Below are 23,609 nucleotides of genomic sequence, written 5' to 3' on the forward strand. Positions count from 1 at the left end.
TGTTTATAAACACAGGAAGAGAAAGTGGATGGCAGAAGAACACAGCACAGGAAGAGGTCTTGGATGGACGATGATGTATCCTGGGGGGGATCAAAAGGACTATTTGTCTGCAAAAGATCAGCAGATGACCATTCCGAATGGGATCCAGTGATAGAGATTCCACAATCTCCCTGGGCAATTTATTCCAAAGCTTAACCACCCCGAATGTTATGCAGTTTTTTCTAATGTCCAACCTAAACCTCCCTTGCTGAAATTTAAGCCCCTTGCTTCTTGTCCTGTCCTCGGAGGGTAAGGAAAATAATTTTTCTCCTTCCTCCTTGTAACAACCTGTTGGGTACTTACCAGAAGAAAGTGAAGTTGTGCAATTCATTACTAATTTCCTGAGCTATGCAGGGCCCACATTTTTATTATGATTAGGTATAATTAAAACTAAACCTGAGTGTGAACCACTCTGTCCCCATAATAAAAGCCAAGTCAAAAATCAGTAGATGGAATGCTCACTCACCTATGCAGCATTTGTGACACCCTTTCGTATCAGGAATCTTTGTTGTTAAGGAAAACTTCCTGGAACGACAGAGTAAGTTAGAACACACACCAATGACCAATCCCGAAAGCCTTTTATAGAACTGATTCATACAGACAGATATCAGAAGCATAAAGGAAAAAGGCCGTATAGAAATGGAGTTCATTTTTCAGAATAGAATCATAGAGCTAGAAGAGACCTTAGAAGACCATCAAGTCCAGCCCCCTGCCCAATATTCTAGAAGAGAAATATTTTTGTACCTTGGTAATATTTTGTCAGGGAACCGATGAGTCTGAATATGAGCAGCTAATCCTGTTTTTTTGGCTTGTTCAAACAAAGCTATTAGGTTATGGGAGTAGAGCTGGAATGTTTTCCCTGCAAGACAGAAAACTGATTTGTATCGTACACACACGTCTCAGACAGAGGCTATTTATGGTAAAAACCCAGAGTGATCATTACCTTCTAAAAAGGCGATCCGCAAACATGTCCAAAAGAGAAGCCAGGTCAAAATGTGAAGAGAAACAAATCATGATCAAAAGGACAGCACATCAGGAGGGACCATTATTCAACTACTGATGTTAAGGTTTAATAAGAACATTTAAGAAAAGGTGTAAAACAAATGCACACACTAAATTCTAGGCAGTTCTTTGATACTCCATGCAGGCATGGATGTGTTCATTAAACGTACAGAAATATATTTACATACAAATTATTACTATTAGCATACACGGTTGGTACTGGTCTATGCACAGATACCTGCAATTACTCAAAACCAATGAGGAAAACACTTTTATGGCCAGTAACACCTCCCTCCAGGGCCTGGCAGTGTAAAGCAGGAGAAAGGTGCAATATGGACCAATGGCTGGAAGTTGAAGGTAGACACATTCAGGCTGGAAATAAGGTGTCAATGTTTACAGTGAGGGCAGTTAACCACTGGAACCATTTACCAAGGGTCATGGTGGAGTCTCTGTCACTGGCAATTTTAAAATCAGGATGGGATGTTTTCCTACTGGATCTGCTCTGGGGATTATTCTATGACCTGTATTACACAGGCGGTCAGATCAGATGATCTCAGTGGTCATTTCTGACCTTTGGAATCTATGTGCCACCAGCCTTCTGGAAACCCATCCTGGACTATCTCCAGATCATCATGTGACTTGGACTATACGTGGCATCCTATGTCTAAAGGTCCGACCTGCAATCTGGCTGCATTCAAAATTAAGATCAACCTTGGGCAGCTATTTCATACATAGAATTCCCTTATATCGGGGAGAAGGGAAAACACCTGGTTTCAAATCATCTATAGTTAGAATACAACCAGTCAGAATTACAAATTCATTATTATTTACATGTGCACACATGCGTACATCATTCCTCTTTAACTCAGAACTCTCCTTGCTCTCAATCAGACCTATTTTCTGAGTCAGTCAGATGTATGCTGAGACCCACTGGGAAGTTCAAAGCCGTTAAAGATGGCACCAAACTGCAGTGAACCAGGGGAATGATTAGACAGCGCAGCTAAATTCTTGGAAGCCCTTTCCACTCCTCCCCAATAAAGAGGCACATTGGCCTGATTGTTATATTAATAATGGAACACAGTCCTGAACTAGGCACTGCAATCTCAGAGACCAAAAGCAGGAAAAATTCAAGATCTTTCTCCCACTCAAACTGGGCCTTTGGCATGATCCAGAACAAGACTTGTATTCTGTGGTCTAATCAAACTCCTAACCTTTCAGGCAAAAACCAGTGATAGGCTACTGATACAACTGACCTAGTATTTCCAAGTTTCATTTCCTAAGCGTCCAGCCTTACAATCTATGAACATTTCTTGTGTAAAAAACTTACAAAGTAAAACTCCCTACATGAAAAAGGAAAACAGAAATACAGGGAAACAGCACACAATTCTCTTGTTCAGTATAATGTTACCAATCTACAGGAAGCCCACATGAAAATATTCTTTTAAAAGTGAATGCTTTGTGTATTTTTCCATTATTTTGAGAGGCTTTTTGCTTACTATATACATACCTGACAACGACATTAAAGTATTATTGATAACATACAGCCAGGTACATTTCCGGGGAAATAACTAAAGAAAGAAGCAGAAGATATTTCCATGTAACAGAGAAAAACTGAATTACAAAAGAAACATACATGGGTTAATAACACTGGGTCCCTGATCCATTTCCTCAGGCTCTGCTCATGCCTTGCTAATTGCCTCTTGATGAACTCCATGCTATCCTCTGACCTGAGCATCTCATCGGCCGTGTCAACAGTATCCTCCTGAAAGTTCAGGATTTCTAATGTTACGCCCAAGGGAGCGTTGCTTGATGTGAACCAGCTTATGCAACAGAGCAGAGCAATTCGATCAACCTCCTTGAAACATGACAAGACTCTGATGCTTCATCGTATCGGTCAGTTACATTCTGTCTGTGCAAGACACGGTACTTACCTGTTCCATCGTGGCTTCGTGAAGTTCATTCAGATTCAATGTATAAATACCATCTTCTGTTCCAAAGATAATATACTGATCTAAACCAGGAGGGAAATTGGCTTAATCCAAAAGCACTATACACCTGAACTGCTGTACTCAGTGTCCCTCATCCGGGAACACCTGTGGTACAGACGAGGAAGCAGCTTTGTGAGCTGCTGTTCCCTCCCTGCCCTACTGGGGGAACAGCAGCACCGTGATGCGCTTCCCCTGTGGCTTTTCCCCACAGCAGCAGGGGGGGCAGTGCCTGGGAGTGGCATAGGGTGCGGAGCCACATGCCCCTCAGGAGCAGGATGTCAAGTAAGAGTCCGCCCCCCCCCCCCGGGTGCAGCCCTCCTTGCCCGGCAGAATCTTTAATGCAGCATAGCCTGTTTTCCAGGGTTGCCATATTAAAGCATACTGGGAAACCGACCCGGGGGAGGCGGAACTCGAACCCACGACCCTGTCCTCCCCAGGGGAGCACCCTATCCCCTAAGCCACGCAGGATTTGAAATGCCAAGGGGGAAAGTGAACCTACCTTTAGTATCAGGATGGATCCAGGATGTTGCACAGTTAATCTTCAAAGGGCAACCATCAAACACTTTGGAAAAACATGCTCCCATCTAAAAGTAAACAAAATTTAAACCTGAAACTAGCTTGCGACGTACAGAGTTTCAACCCTGAACTCTTCTAGTAATAAGCAATTTGCTAACTGTCTATAGGCCAAATAAGAAGACGGCTGAATAAAGATATGATCCCAATTAGCCCTATTTTAAATGCGCATTCTTACCAGCACCTTTGGCGTTGGCGGCAGACCATTGATCGCTGGCTTCTGAGGAGAAAGAGATAAGCTGTAAAATGATTCACACTAGTTTAAAACTGCACCATACATTCACGTGCATGAAATCTCTCCACGCCAGCTAGCTAACCAAGTCATGCCATGGATCAATATTTAACAGCTCCAGCACCGAACACTTACCGGAAAGTCTCTTTTGTCTTTTTTACGGGGCAGTTGGGGGACTGGTCCGGAACCCTCTGCATTTTCCTCAATGAGTTTCAGCATACTATCCCCGTTGCCTAAAACAAAGCCCACGTGCATTTTAATGTGCATCCGATAACCAATCCAGTACAAAGACTTTTGCTGCCCAGTTCTTTGCTACATATAGAATTAAAGCTAGAGAAGAGGAAGGCACCACTCTGAAGTATCGCAGATTAATCTCAGCCAGCTGACCCTTTTCAGAGGGCGTGGCAGAAAAGGAGTCAGTTTGGGTGGTCAGGGCTCTTTGCTATGGAGAGAAACCTACCTTTCCTGCCATTGTGACGTGCTCAGACTGGCAGATGGGCGCATGTTGGACCAACACAGGAATGGTGCTGATTGGCCCCAATCCCTGTGCCAGCAGGAAGGCGCCTGGCCTAGGCCTTTAGCAGAGAAACCTCTGAGGCACAGAGAAAGGCCAGCACACGTGAGAAGGGAAGTTGTACTTCAGGAACTACTTCTATTGCAATAATGTTTGGCTTGAAGTCAACGTTTCGGCTCCTGAACAGGTTTCTTTTCATGGGAAACAAGTCAATTTCTAAAAACGTGAATCAGAGACAAGGTGGGGGAGGCAACATCTTTAATGGGACCCACTTCCGCTGGGGGAAGGAACCAGCTTTCCAGGTACGGGGATCTGAAGAGCAGCAGATCTGTGTAGTTCAAAAGCAAACAGAAGTTGGCCCAGTAAAGACACCACGCCTGCCCTGAGTCTCTGGGACTAACAGAGGTACAACAAAACTGGAAACAATGTAGCTTAGATTATTTACCCAAGTCACTGTATCTAGCTGTGAGCAGGCCCGGGCTGCTGAGACTGCTAGTCATACCAATGGGGGATGGCTCAGCTTGCAGTCCACAAGCGGGAATACTCTGTCTTCTATGTGCGGGCAGCGCTTGGCTCTGCGAATCTGGAAAGTGTTTTATCGTCTGAGACTTCTCCTCGTCCGCAAGGCCTTCCTCGGGATAACTGTTTATCCTTGGCTGTAACACATGCAATAGGCGGGGTTATAACATAAGGTGAAAAATGATCTTTCAGAGGCCTAAATGTATTTATTACATTAGCTTTTCTGTAGAAAATGTAGCACCATTCTTACACAGAACGTTGACAGCTGGATAATTTATTACAGGTTGGGTCTCCCTGGTCCGGCACCCTCAGGAACTGACCAATCCCGAATGAGGGAGTTTGTCAGACCATGGGAAGTCAACGCTGGCCCCCCACTACTGGCCTGGCTGGGCGCCTGGCCACCAGCCCTACTACTGCTGGCCTGGCTGCACTTCTTGCCCGCCAGGGCTGCTGCTGGCCCAGCAAGGCTTCTAGCTGCTGGACCAGAGTGTCCCGGTTTAGAGAGGTTCAAGTCTGTATGCGAATTATTCTTTTCTTGATGGATTGTGAAAACTAATGGCCAAGTAGCTGAAAGAATAGTGGTCCACAGGACACACCATACATATATCACGTCCTTTTACAAACACAACCTAGATGGTCCAGTGACATCCAGTAAAATCCCAGACGTCCAACAGGATTGTACAGAGTACAGGTCAGCACAAAACATAGCTAGGTTCCCCCCAACTGTTAGTAAATTAGCGTCTAAGCTTATGAGCAGCTAGAAAGCATCAGACCGCAGTATGTTCATACAGTGTCTTTTGGCAGTAAATTCTTTAAAACCCAGCAGAACCTTACCTTAGGAGGTAGCGGTGGTGGCCCTGCTCGCTTTAGGGTAGACCTAGAATAAAGAGGTGCAGTAGAACCCTGGTTATTTTTACCAACAAGAAACACACCGATAGGCTTGGCTGAAAATATGCAGCCTGTGGAAATCAGACGAGCTATGCGCATGGAACAGATTGTCTTTTCACAGCTTGACACAAATAGGGGTCAAAGCAGATGTACAATACAAGGCAGATCAGAAAAACAGGTTCATATTTATTAGTGGTTTATTTTTTAATTAAATTATGTTCTTTCATAATGTAATGTTAAAAGATAATTGAGCAGAGTGAAGACTTCAGGTTGAACCTCTCTAATCTGGCACCCTCGGGAGAATCTGCCGAACCATGGGAGGTCAATGATATCTAGCAGCAAACCAACACTTCCACTGCTGACTGGGCTTTGAGAAGACATTTAGAGGGAATTAGAGCTAAAAGCCAGCAAAGAACACTGAGACCCAGGACTGGGGGATGTAAACAAATGTTATGGGACTGCGGGAAACTTGGCCACACTCCAGATAAGTGGACATCCAGAGAACTCAAATCATACCGGACAATGGATGTTGCCAGACCAGGGGGTGCTGGACTAGTGAGGTTCAACCTGTACTTGAAATTAGCAGGATTAAACAGATATTAAGATATTAGGGTTAGGGGTAAGTAACTCTGTTGCTTAAGAAAATGAACGTGTTATGCTTCTGGATCACCAGGACTCTGAGGAAAGTCCTCTCAAATTCCTTCAATTCACAAAAGAAGCTGGCGGCTGTTTTTGAATTAATAATCACCCTCACACCTACTGGATGTTTGGTTCAAACAACAAAACCCCCCATGATCTGCGCCATGGTTTGCAGGTTTTGCTCAGGAATGATCGAGTATTGGAATAGCAGGGGGCTTGCAAGGGTAAGGGGGGGTGCATTGGCAGAACTCTGTAGGGACTCTTGTACATCATTTGTCTGTACTAGGCCTGGCTCATCACAGTAATACTGTCCTCCTCTTAGAAATCAGAAGCTCACACCCTCCGTAATATTTTGAGGGAGGAGAAGAGAGGCTAGATCTATCCACAGAGGGCTGTCGCATGTTCTCTTGATGCTCGACACACAGGGAAGGGCGTGTTAATTTCTGAGTGACCTCACTGTCATGTGGTATACATCCACCATTTCAGGAAAAGGGGTTTTGCCAGAATCTTACAGAAAGAGCGACAGAGGATAGATACAACTGAAAACGAAGGAGGATCACTCACTCTTCAACATCTTCACTGCCATCGCCAAATTTTGTGAACGGTCCCCTAGGTAAAATGTTCATAAAAATAAGAGGCCTGCTCTGAGGTGTAGGAAGATCAATGCAGTCACCGTTAGATCGTGGACATAGCTCATCGGACAGTCCTGTACTGCCCAGCTCATTGCAAACCCCCAAGTGCCCGCCCCTTATTCATGGAGTTCAGCCCTTTTTTCACGTGGCACTTTCTTTTCCCCTTAAAGCAGTGGGTTCTCAGACCGAGTTGGGACCCCAGAGTGGGTCGCTGCCCCCCTTAGAATGGGGTTGGCTTAGACTTGCTGGGACCCAGAGATGAAGCCCCCACTGCTTGGAGCCAGGGCTTTAGCCCTCTTGCCCGGAGCGGTGGGACTCCAGCTTGGGCCTCTTCCCCCGGAGCAGTGGCACTTAGGTAGCCTCAGGCTTCCTGGGGTCAGGAAGTAATTTTTGTTGTCAGAAGGGGGTCGTGGGGCAATGAAGTCTGAGAAGCCCTGCCCTAAAGGAACTGCTAGTTATGTTCTCTTGTGCTTGGGGATCACAAACTAGTCTCACACCATCTACTAAGGAGATTCAGACGCTGTTGCAATGCCTAATTCTGTGTGCTAACAACAACGGAAAATGGAGAAAGTTAGTGAAAAGAGCAGGAATATACTAACGAGTCTCACAGACTGTTTTCCTGTTACACTGTTATGTAGCTCTCTCTGTCAGACTACGGTGAGGCCAACAGAAAAGTGCAGGAAAGTCAAATTTATAATCAAACTTAGATTTCTGGACATGAATAACTTTCTAGCTAACGTTACTGAGCGGTAACTTCAGTTTATTTCAGATATAGTTCTAAAATAACACTACATTTTAAACATTCAGTTGCTCAAAATCCATCCACAGTAAGGTACTCGTGCATTCAGGGAGAGAACTATTTTGGGGATGATCTGCTGTGATTAGTTAATCTCAATTATACCAGTGAGCTCAGGGAAAGACAGGAGTTTTTTCTGGAGGTGGAGGTGAAAGTTACAACTTGCTTGTCACAATTTTTTTTTTTTAAATAATCAGAGGCAGATTTCTGCCAGGCAAAGGGAACAGGCTGGCAATCAGACGCCACTGGAAAGATACAGTTAGCATGGGGTGTGGCTGGCTCTCACATCCCCACTCACGAGGATTCTGTAAGATTCCATGAAATGCCCTGCCAGCAGAAGATTACAGGCTCCTTTTACACAGCTCTTGAAGAATAAGAGCATATTAATAAAAAAAACCCAGCACTCTGCATACTATTCAGTTTCCCTTTGAGCTGCTTCTGGAGTGGTCCTGGAACAGCTGCTAAAGACTGCTGCTCCAGATATGATGGGGAGGGGGGGGGAGGAAGAGGGGGGCGCATGCACACACAGTCAATTACCCTCAAGTGATTACCGGATGTGAGCACTGGTAAAAAGTCACTCCTGAGTAATGCAGAAAACTGCACACATTATTCATTTTAAAAATAGTTAATTTAAAGACTGAAAAAGTATCAAACTAGTTCAATCTCCCAGGACGACCACGGGTATGTGTCACAAAAAGCTACCCTGAGTCAGTGTAGAAGTCAGTGTTATCTCTGGCATGGGCCACACCACTGAACAGCAGCTCCCCTCCCCCGTCTCTCAAACCAGACTTTTCTTTTCCACTCTGGCACTATCCCGAATCCCCTAGCTCAGAAGGCTCAGCATTTCCTGTTTACCCTTCTGAGCAGGAACTGAATTCCAAGAGAATTCCAGAGAAACTCACTGTCCTGTGACTTTATGACTGCCCCCCGCCCCAGTATCACTTCATAAATCCGCACACATTTACTGATTTACAGCCTTTGTTACAGCTGTCCAGAGTTGCTTTTGATGCAGTTTTATACAGACAGCCTGCATTACACAAAATGCCACAGCACTAAGGAATCAAATTCAGATCCGGGGTAATGTGTAGAGGAGACAGAACTCTGAGCTTTCTGGCATGCTCCCCACCCCCAATCCTGGAGATTCCAGCTGCCCACAGCTTCGTCAGGAACGTGTAAGGCTTTGCCGCTCTAGCTAGCCAGTGTCATATAAACACGGCAAGAAAAGGGGGAGGAAAAGTTGTTTCTGTTGCCGGGAAGAGAAGCATGGGTAAGACCTACAAAGCCACCTTGAATTTTCATCACTGGAGGTGCAAAGAAAAGAAACCAGAAAATCCACTGCAGGATGAACTGTCACACATTTAAAAACAATGGATCAATTATACTTGGCATGATGTGACCAGTCGGATTGCAGAAGTGCAATGTTGGAAATGAGCTATATGCTAAAGGTTATTCACAACATTTAAACACAATAGCATCTTGTGCACTGACTGCCTCCAATACAGAAGAGAGTGAGGGATTTTTCTGCCTAGCAGTAATGTAAAACTTGCAACAGAAGAGACCATTTCTAAAATGCTCGTTCCTGTTTAGCTGGGTCATTCAGCTGGTAATACCAAGCCTGCTTACTTTTTTTGGTCATAACTTCAAAGGCCAGCTTTGAAGCACAGTGTAGCAGTGTGCAGCGAAAGGAAGCCCTGTATGGCTGTGTGGTCAAATTGAGTGTTAGCACCAATAGAGTTGTGCTCTCTTATTTCAGGGTTGACACACACAGGAAGTCATCTTTTTCTACCCTAAGTTTAAATCCAAAGTTGCTAATTGTGTTGTAGGTGCAGTTTATTCCACAACGGACATGTAAGACAAGTGCTGAAGTAACCACAGCTGCAATTTAAAAAACCCAAGTCTTTGAAAGCCAGTTCCTCCTTGATTTGCAAAGACGGCTTGTCAGCATTCTGCATGGGCCTTGCAACACATGGTGACATCACAGCCGTTAAACCGTGCAGGGAGTGTTGCAAACTCCATGCAAAATCCTGAACTGAACCCTTTGAAAGGCAAGTAAAACAAACCCTGATTTTAGTTATTTTGTTTTAAGACAGACACTCCATATACTAGATGTTCCCTCACTGACCAGGAAGCTTCACAGAAACTCCCCCTCCCTCCCACCCCAAATCACTGATCATCTTTCATAGTGAATATTCCTGCCCTGAGGAGCTGACCAACTGGATCACAAGAACTGCACTGAAATACTGTGTATAATGTGAAGTCAAATTAATTTTTACCTGCACTTTGGCCTGCCTCATTTTAGCCAAAGATATACAAATTAGAATTAACGCGCTCAAGTTTTTAAAGCATGTATCTTTTTTCTTTTCATACAATCAAAAGCATAAAAATGTTATTAAGCTAGGTACATACTTGCCATCAACAAAAGGATTCCAGTGTGAAGCAAAGTCTGTGCCTGCCGCCACATTCTGAAGAGGCAGAAATTTTATTTCAACAATTTTTATTTATTTAAGGGAAAGAAAATATTCTCTACATGTATTTCCATAACATCCCGGGGAGCTAGGGAGGGAGAGAGCTGCAGAAAATAACCCCCCATAAACAGAGGAATTTAAGTTCCAAAGTCCAAATGTCTGCAGTATGATTATTGAAAAAACAACCCAACTTTCCTTTAATTTGGGCTTGAAAACCATACCCGGAAATGGCGAGGAACCCCGTTCAACAGATGACAAATGACTTTAAATTAAAAGTCAGCTGGTACAAACTTGATAAGGAGGAAGCTTTTCTCCATGCCTACCGCTACTACCCTCCTTGGGGACTCATGATTTCAGAATGAGATCATGTTGCGACTCCCCAATCTACAGCTCTCCAAGGGCTGTCCCCCTGGTCCTTTGAGAGCAGGCATTACACCACATGTTTGCTGAATGTGCTTCCCGCCCTGCCAACTCCTTTTCAACAACGACTGGTAAATGCGGCCAGTCCCGCACTCATTAAAGTGACCTTTGACTTGTTAAAAGAACCAAATCAACCTGCCTCCTAGGCTGCTGTTTATTAAAAAAACAACAACAGTTGTGAGTTGTTGCTGCTTAATGTAATTGATTTGGGTCAGTTGCACCACCGCTAACTTCCCCTTCCCGGAGGCCGTGAACATCATGGGTGTGTCTAGACTACAGGGTTTTTCCGAAAAAAGTGGCTTTTTTTTTTTGAAAAACGCCACTTTTTTCGAAAAAAACTTCCCCTGCGTCTCAAAAGCCGCCAAGTTCTTTCTAAATTAAATCGAAAGAACACGGCGGTTTTTTCAACTGCAGTAAACCTCATTTTACGAGGAAGAACACCTTTTTTCGCAAGCGCTCTTTCGAAAAAAGGCATTCTTGAATGCAAACAGGGCTTTTTCGAAAGACAGCATCCAGACTGCCTGGGCGGTCTCTTTAAAAAAAGCAAGCCGCTTTTTCGAAAGAAGTGGTTGCAGTCTAGACGCTCTCTTTCGAAAGAGGCTTGTAGTCTAGACGTAGCCCACGAGTGCAGAGATTTTTTTTGTTCCGTGATTAAGCCCCAAAGAGACCAACTTGGGAAATGGCGCAAATTTGACCTGAAAAAGGCTCATCTGGCCAACAGGAATACGGCTTTAAACCGGCAGACCCTGGTTTTCATAGCACTGAGCACCTATGTTTCCAACGGAAGTCAATGGGAGCTGCTGGGACTCAGGGCTTATGAAAAAACAGGCCCACCGGGTCCACAGCTGAACTCTAATCCAGATCAGTGTGTGTTGGCGGGTGGTGTTCCACTGATCTGAAGTAAACAAGTAACTGCCGAGAGTCAAAACAAACAGCGAGTGACACACCATGGAGCAAAAATGTCTGTGTGCAATATGGCTATGCTCCAAGTAGCAAGACAGAGTAGAAAAATAATATTGAATGGTAGAGCAATCTGGGGCATCAAATTGAGACTCTCTCTTCACATTCCTAAATTAACTGGTACATTTCCATGTGTTTGGGAGGAGGGACCCCCACAAGAACCCCATTTTCTTCAGAATGTGGTGACTATCTGAAAATGGGTAGTTGCCTTCTTGCGACTCTTTTTCTATCATGAACACATATTAGTTAGAGCTACAGCATAAAACAAGGAGGACACTGTGATTATAATCAAAGATGGAAAACCAGGTCCTACCATTTCATCTCGAGCTTCTGTTTCTTTCCGTAAGGGAGGCTCAAACTGTAGCTTGTCAACTGCAAAACATCACATTTTCAACATGTAACATTCTCCTGCCACGCTCTTATGGCCAGGCTATTAAAGCAAGCAGCATGCTGCAGCATATACAAATCCAGTGTTACACAGCACTTCATTTTAACTTGCTTACACAATTCCAAACTCTTTAAATACGAACATTTGTTTTTATGGAAGTCTTCACTTCATCTTGCAATGTACTTATTATGAAACAACCCACAAAAAGGAAACCAAGGGAAAAGAGCAGTATGAATTCATGTTCAAAGTAGTCTAAATCAGAATTATTAAGTTTACATGGGCACTTCTCCAAGCATAGAGAGAGTTAGTTCCTGCTTCCAAGGGCTCCAGCATTTCAGCAAGGTTCTCCCCGCCCCATTTGAAAGTGACCAAGTAGTGTCGTGGTAGTACGATGGAGTGTAAGGGCTTGTACTCCTTTTGAGTTTAATTAATTAACCATCAGTGCAGCAGATGCGACCAAAACAAGGGGAGCACCTCCTAGGGTGAGGGTGAGGGTTAGCTGTCCCTCAATGGGAAAACCAGCAAGAAATCAGAGTGGAACCAAAATGTCACCTACTTTTTGATATTTTCCCTCATCAGACACAGCCATGACATCAATGTGTAAAACCATGCTCTCCCTATGCTCTCCCTACTAGAATCAGCTTCGTCTTCCTGTTTAATGCTTCTGTTAAATTGTTATTTTTTAGGATGCCAGTAGGCATTCAGGGTTTGGCACAACCCCATGGCAGAGAGAAACCAGGCTGATTACTCTGTTTTCACAGAAATGTCTCTATCCACCCTTGACGTGAAATGAAGCAAGAGAACAGTACACAAGTTTAAATGTTGGTTTTTGGAAAAATACTGAGGAGGTGTTTTGTTTGTGGGGTTTTTTCCTTCACATGCGCCAATGGTAAGAGTGGCTTGCTAAGGTTTGCTAGAAAAAAAAAACGATACAGGTACTCTCCATCCAGAAAAATAAATCAGACCCACGAAATGGCGAAAATCACATTAGGAACTTACAGTTTATCTCCGATGCTGTTCTTTCTGCTCTGGCATTCCTGTTTGTCGAGCGAATGGTGTGGCGAATAACAGAGTGAGGCTGTGAGTGTTAGAAGCAGAAATATTACAATTCAATTATATCGCCTTCACCTTAGATCTCATACTATAATTGAAAGGGAAAAAGAAGTTTTAGAATGGCACATTCATGGTTAGGAAACCGAGTGGGACTTTTACTGCCTGCATGCAAGCCCCTTGTACTCAACAGCAAGCTTGACCTCAACTCTGTGGCAAGGGCTCATGGTTTTTACAGCACTGCTGTGTAGCAGCCTAGAGTCACTTTTCAACCCCTCTCTCAAGTAAGAATCTAAGTTCACAGAGTCAAAACAGGAAGATTATTAAAAGCTTTTCAAAACAGGAAAAATACAAATATGTCCTCACCTCAAAATCTTCATCATCAGTTTCACTGTAATGTGTGTGGTTGTCTGGATTATTTACTTTGTCCAACAGCTCAACTGCTAAAGATCTCGAGAGACCAGGTTGTCCTACAAAACTATGCTAAAAATCACAAAAAAACCACGTGACAGTAGGTTTAATATGAGGCCTATATTTAACCCTATGTGTAAGGGCTTCAAAAGATTAGCCTTGTGTTGCAAAATTTTATAACTCTGACAATCTTCAGACAATCCGACTATGTCTCCTGAGCAAGCAGGCCTCTAAAGCAAGCATCAGTTTTAGCCTGACTGCATCATGCATCAGTTGCAATTAGAAATTAAGACCCAAATTGTGCAAACACAGGTGCAATTTCTTAACTTTATGCAGGTAAGTAATTCCATGGAGTTCAATGGGACTGTTTAGGTGAACAGAATTAAGCATTTGAATGTTTTGTGAATCAAGGTCCGAATTTGCTTTATGGTATGACTTGTTATCAACCTATACAGTTAATTCTACCAAACTGGGACACACAGCTATAACATGCCATTTCTTGGACAATTACAACTGGACTTATCTTGCAGCACAGACAGGTATCTTTATAAATCTTGCCACCAAATACAACTTTTGTATATTCCAGAAGATTCCAATTTCTCTTTTGCTGCATTTGTGCCCCAGAGCATACTTGTCTGGCAAAAGTGTGAATGATTTCTTTACTCTGTGGAACAACAGATTCAAGTTGTGACTTTTGAGATACTTACAGTAAGGAGTCTTTCTGCAGTTGGCCTCTTCTTTGGATTTTTTGTAAGCGCTATTTTGACAAAATTATGGAATGTCGTTGACCTTTACATACGGAGACAAAAAATAAATATTTAAAATCGAGGTAAGTTTTTCTGTAAAGGAAAAATAATGGCAACTTTCAATGTAACGGTCACATAAATGGCATAACATCTGTGAGATAGAATCTTGCTCAAATATCCCTAGGCATTTCAGATTTATACCATTCTGCTGCTGAGTTAACTAGCAGGAGAGTAATACTACTGTCCCTTTGGAAAAAGCAGTCAAAACACCAGATTACAAGGGAAGCCTTATGGCACTACATACCAAAATAATAATTTAGTTTCTTAGGTATATACAGCACTCTCTCCAAATCCAAGCAGTCTGGCACACCCCATTATCTCATGTCACCAGGAGGAAAATAAAATGCACATTTGTGCAAAATCAGGAGAGAGCATCAACCTCTTCTTTCAGAGATGCATGGCTGCAATTTTCAAAACAGTTCAGATGATTTAACAATAGCTCTTCCTTTTAAACTAATGTAAGATGTGAGGCGAACTCCCTTTGAAAGTCTCATCTACAATTGTTATTTGTCTTTCACATGAGTTTATTTCCAGTGGTTTGCAACACTTTTTGGCCTGCGACCCACCCAGCTCAACACTAACCTTTTTGCGGATCACCAGTCAACCACCCATCATGACAAAATGAGAGCAGGAGGGGGCGAGGAATGAGGTCTGGGAAGGAGGCTGGGTGCAGGTGTGGGCTAAGGATGGCGGTCTGGGCAGGAGGGGTGTGTGTGAGGGGGATGGAGGTAGGGGAATGGGCGGGAGGAGAATGGGGGGCATTTACCTGGCTCTGTGTGCCCTGCCACTCCCAGGCACCAGTCCCCGCTGCTCCCATTGGCCAGAATTCTGGCCAATGGGAGCAGCAGAGAAAGCCTACAGGCAACCGGTTTCCTGCACTGCTGTTCCCATAGCTGGTGGGAGGCAGAGTGGCAGCGTGCGGAGCTGCTTCCTTCCCCCGCAAACCAGATCTGGCCTGCAAGGCATGGAGGCGGGAAGCCGGTGCTGGTGCTTGAACCTCACAGGGGGAGGGGTTGTGGAGCTGGAGCACCAGTGTGAACTCCCTGCTCCAAGGAAGGGAGGGGCTGAGCCCCGAGCCCATAGCCCACCTGCAAGAAGGTTGTGGACCACCAGACCACACTTTGAGAACCACAGGTTTATTTTGCTAGATCTTTCAAGAGACACATTCACCTGAATTGGATGATTTTCAGGACATGCTGCAAAATGTATCTCCCAGGCATTTGATACCAAAAGGAATTGTACCAGTGGAAGCTGAGGGACGGCGGGGTGAGGTGAGGGTCTGCTCCTTGGACGCGAGTTGTGCTGAACCGTACTACGGCGCTTAGGGTTATATTTGTGGCGTGCTTTTTAAGCTATGGCAAGAACGTATAAGATAGGGGTTCTTAGCGCGTGCACAAATCTCAGGGGCGGGCAGTGCAGAGTGCAATTCACAAAAGGACGTTTATCTAGGTGATAAACAATTTGAAGGATCGGCCCCCAGCAACACTGGCAGAACCTCCCCCGCCCCCAGCAAAGATTTAAAGAAAAAAGGACAGTCACTTGGCTACCAACACCATGCTAAGTACATAAATGGGATTAGCTGCTTAGCTACCATCCAGCTTGATCACATGCCCAGGGTCAAACTAATTGCCAATGTGTTCTCTAGAAGATGTTTTTCTCTCCAGGTAGGAGCTGAGGTGGAGCTTTCTTTTGGCTCTGAGCCAGCAAGAGGAGCAATTAGCGTTAGGCGGGCCTGTCCCACACGAACTGGTTTCCTGCCATTGCAGTGGTATGTGCACAGCTAGACTTCAATCCTTGCTGTGGCATTTGTTTCTCGGTTCCTATAACCTCAAATCAACAACCAAAAGAAAAGAACAAAAAATCATCTATCCTGCTTGCTGGTACATACTGCAGATGTCTCAGCCTAGAACACTTCATTCTCAGGGGAGTCATCTTTCCGATCGCTGGGATGAAAACTAATGCCGCTCACTTTCATCAATGGCGTTCTTCTTCTACAGAGCCATAAGCAATTAATGGCCCATTCTTAGCGACAGCTTGTTTAAAGCATGATTTACCAGGAGTGAATTATGTTCCAATAAAAACTTCAGAGGCTGAGCAATTGATGAAGATTTTTTGGTCACTGCAGAAGTCAGAGCAATTTCAAAATCCATGACATCGACTAAATTTAGCTCTGACCCTACAATGAGCGTCACAGTTCAGAGTCCCCTTGATTCAATGAGGTGCTCCCTGAACGGGGAATTCTTTCGCATTGTTCTTATTTCACGATCTGTCTGTTGCTATAATTATTTTGCTTAGCAGTAAGCATTGAATGTGAAGGGACAACTCACGTATGTGTAACAAATGTGACTACGTATTTGTAGGTTCATGGCACATGTTTATGAACTGATGAAATAAATCAATCAATCATTCACATCATCTTTAAAACATGCATTGAAGAAAGGGAGAAAAACTGTGACTTACCATTTTGCTTTTTCCTTGAGCTTTGGAGGCTGAAAGTTACTTTTAGACATTAAAAACAAAGCCCTAAAATAAAGAAAGCATAATAGTATTATACAATATCAGAATCATTCATTTTATTTTTTTTTAAACTGCATACAATACTGTACACAGCAGTTCTATTACACCACAAGACAGAATATGAGTTGATGAAAACCCAGGAGTTCTGTAGTATGTAACATAAAAGACAGTTTATGTGACAAAATAAAGCTATTTATTTAACTATGGATAGGGGTTCTGAAATAAAATATTTTTATTTTCATTCACAAACCTGCTAATTCTAGGGCTACTGTACGGTGCAGGTACTAAAACACTTACAAAACGTCAAGTCCTTAAGAATCTGATTCCAGAATCTGAATGCAAGTCTTTCAATGAAGCCTGGATGATTTTACAAAAAGGTGCGGTGCACTAAAACAGAAATTAAGGGCTGGATGTAAGAAACCCCGGGAGAGGTTACTAGGCCTGGGTTATGCTGGACAGACCAGATGATTGTAATGGTCCCTTATGGGCTATGATTTAGGAAAATGCTTGAAATGAACGATTCTCATGGCTCAGCAGACCTCATTGGATGAAGGTCAAACATAGGCGGCTGAAGTTCTCCAAGTTCAATTGCTGTTATGCCGACTGCCCAGATGTCACAGAGCTGGTTGTAACCGCCATTCTTCTCCACTGCTGCAACTTCTGGGGCCATCCTTTAAATGTAAAACCAGCATTTGATCACACACACATCACGTCCACAGCATCTCCCTCAACCTAGCATCTCAAGGCTCTTTACATGATTCCTGCGGAAATAGGGTAAATGGGGCCCCATGTGACCCTCTGCTCTGGGATGAATTCCTTCCATTCAAAGAACAAAAGATGCACAAAGGGTAAGTGCCTTGACCAAGGTCATGAATTCAGTAGCAGAGCACGGAACAGAACCCAAGTCTTGTGAGATCCAGTCAAATCCTCTAACCCAGGGATTCCCAATCACCAGACCGCAGACCGGTGCCAGTCCGCAAACTGTTGGCTGCCAGGCTGCGGCGGCAGCCAAAGCTCAAGCCAGTTGTTTGCGACGGCTCAGCTCCGGCAGCCGTGGTGGCTGAGGAGGCGGCAGGAGACAGAGGAGCAGGAGACGCTTCCCTCCCTCCTCCTGCCTTCCCCCCTCTGTGCTTGGGGAGACACATCTGGGCAGGAACGGGGTGTGAAAGAGGAGGGAGCACGAGTGCCGCCAATGGCCGCTCTCGCGCAGCGACACGGGGACTGAGGCGGTGGCAGGAGGAGGCAGAGCAGGAAGTGCCTCCCCCCTCTTGGCAATGGCAGCCGGCCGGGACTCCAAGCTTCCCTTGAGGGCGCAAGATGCGCTTGGGGAGGGCGGGAGCATGAAGGGGGAGGGAGTGCATGTGCTGCCAAAAGCCGCATCCCCTGCCTGTGCGGCAGTAACAGCCACACTCCCGGGGGGCAGCCTCACTCTGGGAAGTGCGGGGGTGGGGTGGGGTCAAAGGACAAAGGGGTGTTGGGTGAGGGTGTGGTAGGGTCACGGGCAAGAGGTGTTGGCATGGACTGTAGCGGTCAGAGTTTAAAGGGACACAGGGCATTAGGCACTGGGGAGCAAGGGGCTGGGTTGGGGTTAGGCGGACTGGCTACATTTTCTTTATATATTTGCATATTCATTACAGGCAGTCCCCGAGTTACGCGGATCCGACTTATGTCAGATCTGCACTTACGAACGGGGCTCTCTCGCCCTGGAGCTCGCAGGCAGCGGGACCGCCCAGAGCGCAGCGGTCCCGCCACCTCGACCTCTGGGGCGAGAAAAGCTGCTCCGGGTGCCCCTGGTCTGCTGGGGACCGTCTCCAGCAGACCAGGGACACCCGGAGCAAAGCCGGGGAGGCGGAGGGGTCCCGTGCCTCTGAGGCTTTGCTGAGGCGGAGGGCTCCCGGTGCCTCTGGTCTGCTGGAGACGGTCCCCAGCAGACCAGGGACACCAGGAGCAAAGCCGCAGCGGCGGCGGGTCCCGCGCCTCTGAGGCTTTGCTCCCCGTGTCCCTGATCTGCTGGGGGGGGGAGGGCGCAGCTAGTGTGCCCCCCCCCCCAGCAGACCAGGCTTTTGTTGTGGATCCTGGGGTAGAGCAGCTGGGGTGCTGCCGGGTTGGTCCTGCAGGGACCTACCTGGTAGCCCAGCTGTTCTGTCCCAGACTCGAGATTCAGCCGCTGTTGAAACTGATCAGTGGCTGATTCCAGGAAGCTGGGGGCAGAGCAATTCTGCCTCCGGCTTCCTGTAGTCAGCCCCTGGTCAGTTTCAGCAGCAGCGGCTGAATCTGGAGCCAGTTCCAACTTACATACAAATTCAACTTAAGAACAAACCTATCGTCCCTACCTTGTACATAACCCGGGGACTGCCTGTATTGACATAACAAATATGCAAATAAAATGTTGCCAGTCCACCAAAAGTTTGTGAATGGGTTTGCCAGTCCGCAGCATAAAAATGGTTGGGAATCATTGCTCTAACCCCAAGACAATCTTTCTTCCCTCAGTCTGTTTTCTCTAATATGAGGCTGAACACAGCATGCAATTGTCTGTATTCAGTCCACATTATGGCTATTGCACAGAGAGCTCTGCATTAAGGCAGAGCCTCAGTTCAATGCAGTTACATTTGCATTTTTAGAAATCAAGATTTACAAAGCTGAAAACGTCTGGCACTTCAAAGCCTCTAATAGCAAAGATTATTTGGAAACAAAAATAACCAACTATGCTTCTCTTCATTATAGTGTGCCCTGCATGCCTGAAACCCAGATGTCCAGATTTAGATTTGTATGGAGGATTTTACGTGCAATTATTGGATATATGCATTCATTTGCCACACATGCCTACATATACACGTGTCCCTAATTGTGATCTTAGACAGCACTTTAAAATCCGTTGTCTTTGTTCTTCAGAAGTTTTTTTGTTCATTTTTAAGATATAAATATGCTTTATACTGGTGAGGAGGCGAGTTACAGCACAAAATCCAACTCCTACCAGGTGCACAAGTAACAGTCAGCACTATATTTTATTGGCAAAGGTTTCAGTCCTGCTATTGGCATCACTTCGTTGATTTAACAAAGCAACAAAATGACAATGTCATTATCTTGCCCAAGCACATTACTAAATCACAGGGTCTTTTGCCTGGAAATAATAAATAGTTTATATAACTATATTATGTCTATCATTACACATGTTTGTATTTTAGAAGCTTTAGCATAATTTATACAGATTTCACTTTGCATGTCGTCATTCTATGAGTCAAAGCAAACTATTACCAGTAAGGGGTACCAATAAAAGATTTTCTCTTCGCAATGGTGGCTGTTATTTTTGCTGCTATACCAAAATCAGCTGTAAAACAAAATTACATCATCATTACATTTTCTAGAGTTTGAATGTAAAACGAAAAACCAACTACAATCTAGAAAGTTATAATAAATCAACAAAACACACACGCAACTAGGTAATAAAAATAAGATAACCGTTTAGAATGTTAATTTTCCACAAAGAATAGCAGAAAATTTTAACTGGAATTTTTACTATCTGGACATTAAAAGTTGTTTTTCTCCAAACTGCCTCAAAACTGACCCTGTTTCTCTGCTTACCTTCACCTTTCTTATCATAGCATAACCAAATTGAATCAGGAAGTAAAGTATGTTATGTATTCTCGATAACGTTTACTGAAGGGAATGATAAGATTGGCCTCATAGTTATGAGACAGTGCTGTGTCAATGAGGAAACAACAGGGGCGAGGTTTTGTTCTTACTGTTAAGACAAGAGACACAGCAGACGCTCTGAAGAGGACAGCAGATCTACATGGAATGTGATTGCAGATAATCTTCCTGTGTATCTAGAGCCAGAAATCGTGCCACTCTAGTTTTATTTTACTGCATTTACACTATAGTACCTGAGGAATCATAGTCCACATCACAAAAGACGGGCGGGCAGGCAGACAGCCAGTGCATAGAAAACGGGCGTCCAAGCGAGATCAGATTTAAGTTGCTAATGAAAACTCAACTATGAGGTTTCCAGGCTTTCAATTTAAAAAAAAAAAGTGTAGTTCTAACACATTGCTCCTGCACACCTACTGCAGAGAAGTGCAGTTAGCCACGCGGCCATGGAACCGGAGTTGGAGCTGGAAGAAGGCATGTGCATACGGAGCTTGATGCCAACATGTCAGATGAAGCAATAAATACTTCACTCCCTTTAACAATCCAATTCCCGTCCATCTCAGAAGCACTGTTTAAGCTGGGATGACTTCACTCACGTGGCAATGCAAGAACAATACAACCAAAGAACAAGAGCATCTCTTTGCAAATAACCTCTTCTTCCTCCTTCATGATATTGGCTCCAAGGAGCCCTGCTGGGGGACAGCAGCTAGCTGTGTTCTCCTTGAGGAAGCAAACCAAGGACGTCTCTCCCCCTAGTCAAACAGAGAGCACCAGACACATATCCTGGATCCCGGCGGCTTCTCAAGCGGAACTTTGGGTACTACTGTTCAGACTTGCAGCAAATGAGTTTATGTCCATGTGACAAGGTGTATCAACCCCGCCCTGGGCTGGCAAGTGTTAACCAGGCCTTCCTGTCTGAGAGCCCCTCACCCTGACAGCCCTGCTGGGCATGCTCCAACTGGCCAGTGGAGCAGCTCAGCTCAGTCAGAGCTGACCACCACAGAGGCAGGAGCTGCTGCCAGTGCTCGGGAGGAGAAGGCGCAGCAGCGGCCAGCTAGCAGAGACAGGCTGGGGAAGGTCCCAGTCCCGAGGAGGTGCAGCAGGCGGATGCCATAGCAATGACCGGCAGGGGAAGCACCTAGCCCGGAGGACACAGGTGGGGAAGTTGCAGACAACTGTGCACCAGCTAGGAAGTAGCCTAGGGCAGGGAGCTGGAACCCCTCCCCAAGAGCTCAGCGTGTTGCGGGCGGATTCCCTGCTGAGCTGATGGTGGGAAACACCCACCGATAGGGCCCTGAGCTGGGACCTGGTGGAGAAGGAGGGCCCGGGTCCCTGTGCCCCACCCCTCCTTATACCACAAGGGGACGCTACTGCTGGGACTACTGACTTTGACTGCCCTGTGAACTGGGGGCTGTTACAGACTCGGGCTGCTGGGCCCTACTGCCCCGCATGTAGGGGACTGTTATTGACTCAGGCCAGTGGGCCCTGTCGCCCAGTGAACTGGGACCAACTACTGACTCAGGCTGCTGGGGCCTACTACTGACCCTTAAATGCGGGTACCTGGGATGGTACCACTCACGGGGTGGAGCACATACTGAGGGGCCTGATAGGCTCCACGCCCTACCTCAGGGGGGCAGGGCGGCTGTGCATACCCACCCCGTGACAGTCTAGATGACTCCCCTCAGGCAAAATCCTCCACAGACCAGTGAGGGTTCAAGTGACCGCTGGCTCAGGGACTTCTCCGACAGAGGGACCGAGGGGACAGTTAGTTACACTCTGTCTGTGCAATGCTGAGCTTCAGGGGACTGCGTGCACAACGTCCCCACCCCATTTACTGCCTGCTGCATGGTCCTCATCTCTGGCCCTACCAAGAGTTGCATGGCTTGCGGCTAGGCAGATGCAGCCGACAGTGGGGTTACGCAGAGGCAACGACACGAAGAACCAGCTATTACTCTATATAGGTATTTCAGAGTTTGAATGTCTGCCTGTCTGTGAGCTGGTCTGTTCCAGAATTCCCCCTGAACAGTAGGAGCCAAGATGTCCAAATTTGGTAGGCAGCTTCCTCTTATCCTAACTTAAAGCATGGTCAGAGTTTGGTTGTGCCAGGAAAACAGGATGTGGCTAGAGGCCGATTGTTTTCCATAACCCAAAGGGAGGGGCTGAGAGCAGGGACTGATCCGCACTGACCACTGGGGCAGTGAGCGCAGGGGGACAGTTCTATTGCAGAGTGACCACGTGTGGGGGGCAGCTGCACCAGGAAGAGAGCAGTCAGCTGGAGCCAGAGCCCCCCTGGCTGCTGGCCACAAAGGTGCTGCCAGGGTGGGGTTGGGCAGTCTGGACCCCCCGGGAGGTGCTGCCAGGGAGGGGGATGGGCAGCTCTGGACCCCCCCCCCCCAGGTGCTGCCAGGGAGGGGGGCTGGGCAGCCCTGGACCCCCTCCCCTCCAAGCTACTGCCAGGGAGGGGGGTTGGGCAGCCTCTGGACCTCCCTAGAGGTGCTGCTGGGGAGAGGGCTGGGTAACCCCTTCTCTGACTCCTGCCCACCTCCTGTCCTCAGCCCCCCCACATCTCCCAGCCCTCTGCCCTGACTCCTGCACTCCTCAGCCCTCCCATTTCCTGCCCTGACTCTTGCACCCCTACCCCTGCCTTGAGGCCCTCCTCACCCCCAATCTCGACTCCTGCACCACCCCACATCCCCAGCCCTGAAGAACCTGAGCAATGCCAGGTACATCTTCTAAGTCTACTATATATTTCAGAAACTGTGTGTGTCCATCCATCCGTTCATCTGTGAGTCCAAGAACTCCTCCTAAACGGGTAGAGTTAGGACTACCAAATTTGGTATACACCTCCCTCTTATCATAACTTAAAGCAAAGTAATGGTTTGGTTGTGCCAGGACAATGGGACGTGTGGAATTCAATTGTTTATCATAAACAGAAAGGGAGGGGTCTGGTAGGAGGGACAGTTATGCTGTAGAATGACCATAGGGGAGGCAGCAAGAGTCAGAGATTGGAACCAGGACTGCTATAACCCCATTGTGGCAGCAGGGAACAGGGGTGGAGAAAGGGACAGCTACTACTATATATTTCAGAGAGTTTGTCTGACTGTATGTCTGTCTGTCCCCCA

At 46.0% G+C, this 23,609-nt stretch overlaps 1 protein-coding gene across 1 annotated transcript in view; it reads right to left on the bottom strand.

The window, feature by feature from the left end:
* Positions 1-23,609, bottom strand: part of MAP4K5 (mitogen-activated protein kinase kinase kinase kinase 5) — an 87,688-nt gene that overhangs the window by 14,519 nt on the left and 49,560 nt on the right. Inside the window, exons 9-27 of the mRNA XM_089778270.1 lie at positions 20,095-20,167; positions 17,379-17,510; positions 16,783-16,845; positions 14,224-14,305; positions 13,472-13,588; positions 13,055-13,133; positions 11,981-12,039; positions 10,229-10,284; positions 6,959-7,003; positions 5,702-5,744; positions 4,794-5,004; positions 3,970-4,067; positions 3,781-3,822; positions 3,529-3,613; positions 2,973-3,052; positions 2,549-2,609; positions 983-985; positions 784-898; positions 506-564 (exon numbers count right to left, since the gene is read on the bottom strand). Coding sequence (XP_089634396.1) covers positions 506-564; positions 784-898; positions 983-985; positions 2,549-2,609; positions 2,973-3,052; positions 3,529-3,613; positions 3,781-3,822; positions 3,970-4,067; positions 4,794-5,004; positions 5,702-5,744; positions 6,959-7,003; positions 10,229-10,284; positions 11,981-12,039; positions 13,055-13,133; positions 13,472-13,588; positions 14,224-14,305; positions 16,783-16,845; positions 17,379-17,510; positions 20,095-20,167 — 1,503 coding nt within the window. The remainder of the gene's footprint in view (positions 1-505; positions 565-783; positions 899-982; positions 986-2,548; positions 2,610-2,972; positions 3,053-3,528; positions 3,614-3,780; positions 3,823-3,969; positions 4,068-4,793; positions 5,005-5,701; positions 5,745-6,958; positions 7,004-10,228; positions 10,285-11,980; positions 12,040-13,054; positions 13,134-13,471; positions 13,589-14,223; positions 14,306-16,782; positions 16,846-17,378; positions 17,511-20,094; positions 20,168-23,609) is intronic.

This window comes from Pelodiscus sinensis, chromosome 5 (genome assembly GCF_052426305.1).
Source record: "Pelodiscus sinensis isolate ZL-2025 chromosome 5, ASM5242630v1, whole genome shotgun sequence".
Classification (NCBI taxonomy): Eukaryota; Metazoa; Chordata; order Testudines; family Trionychidae; genus Pelodiscus; species Pelodiscus sinensis.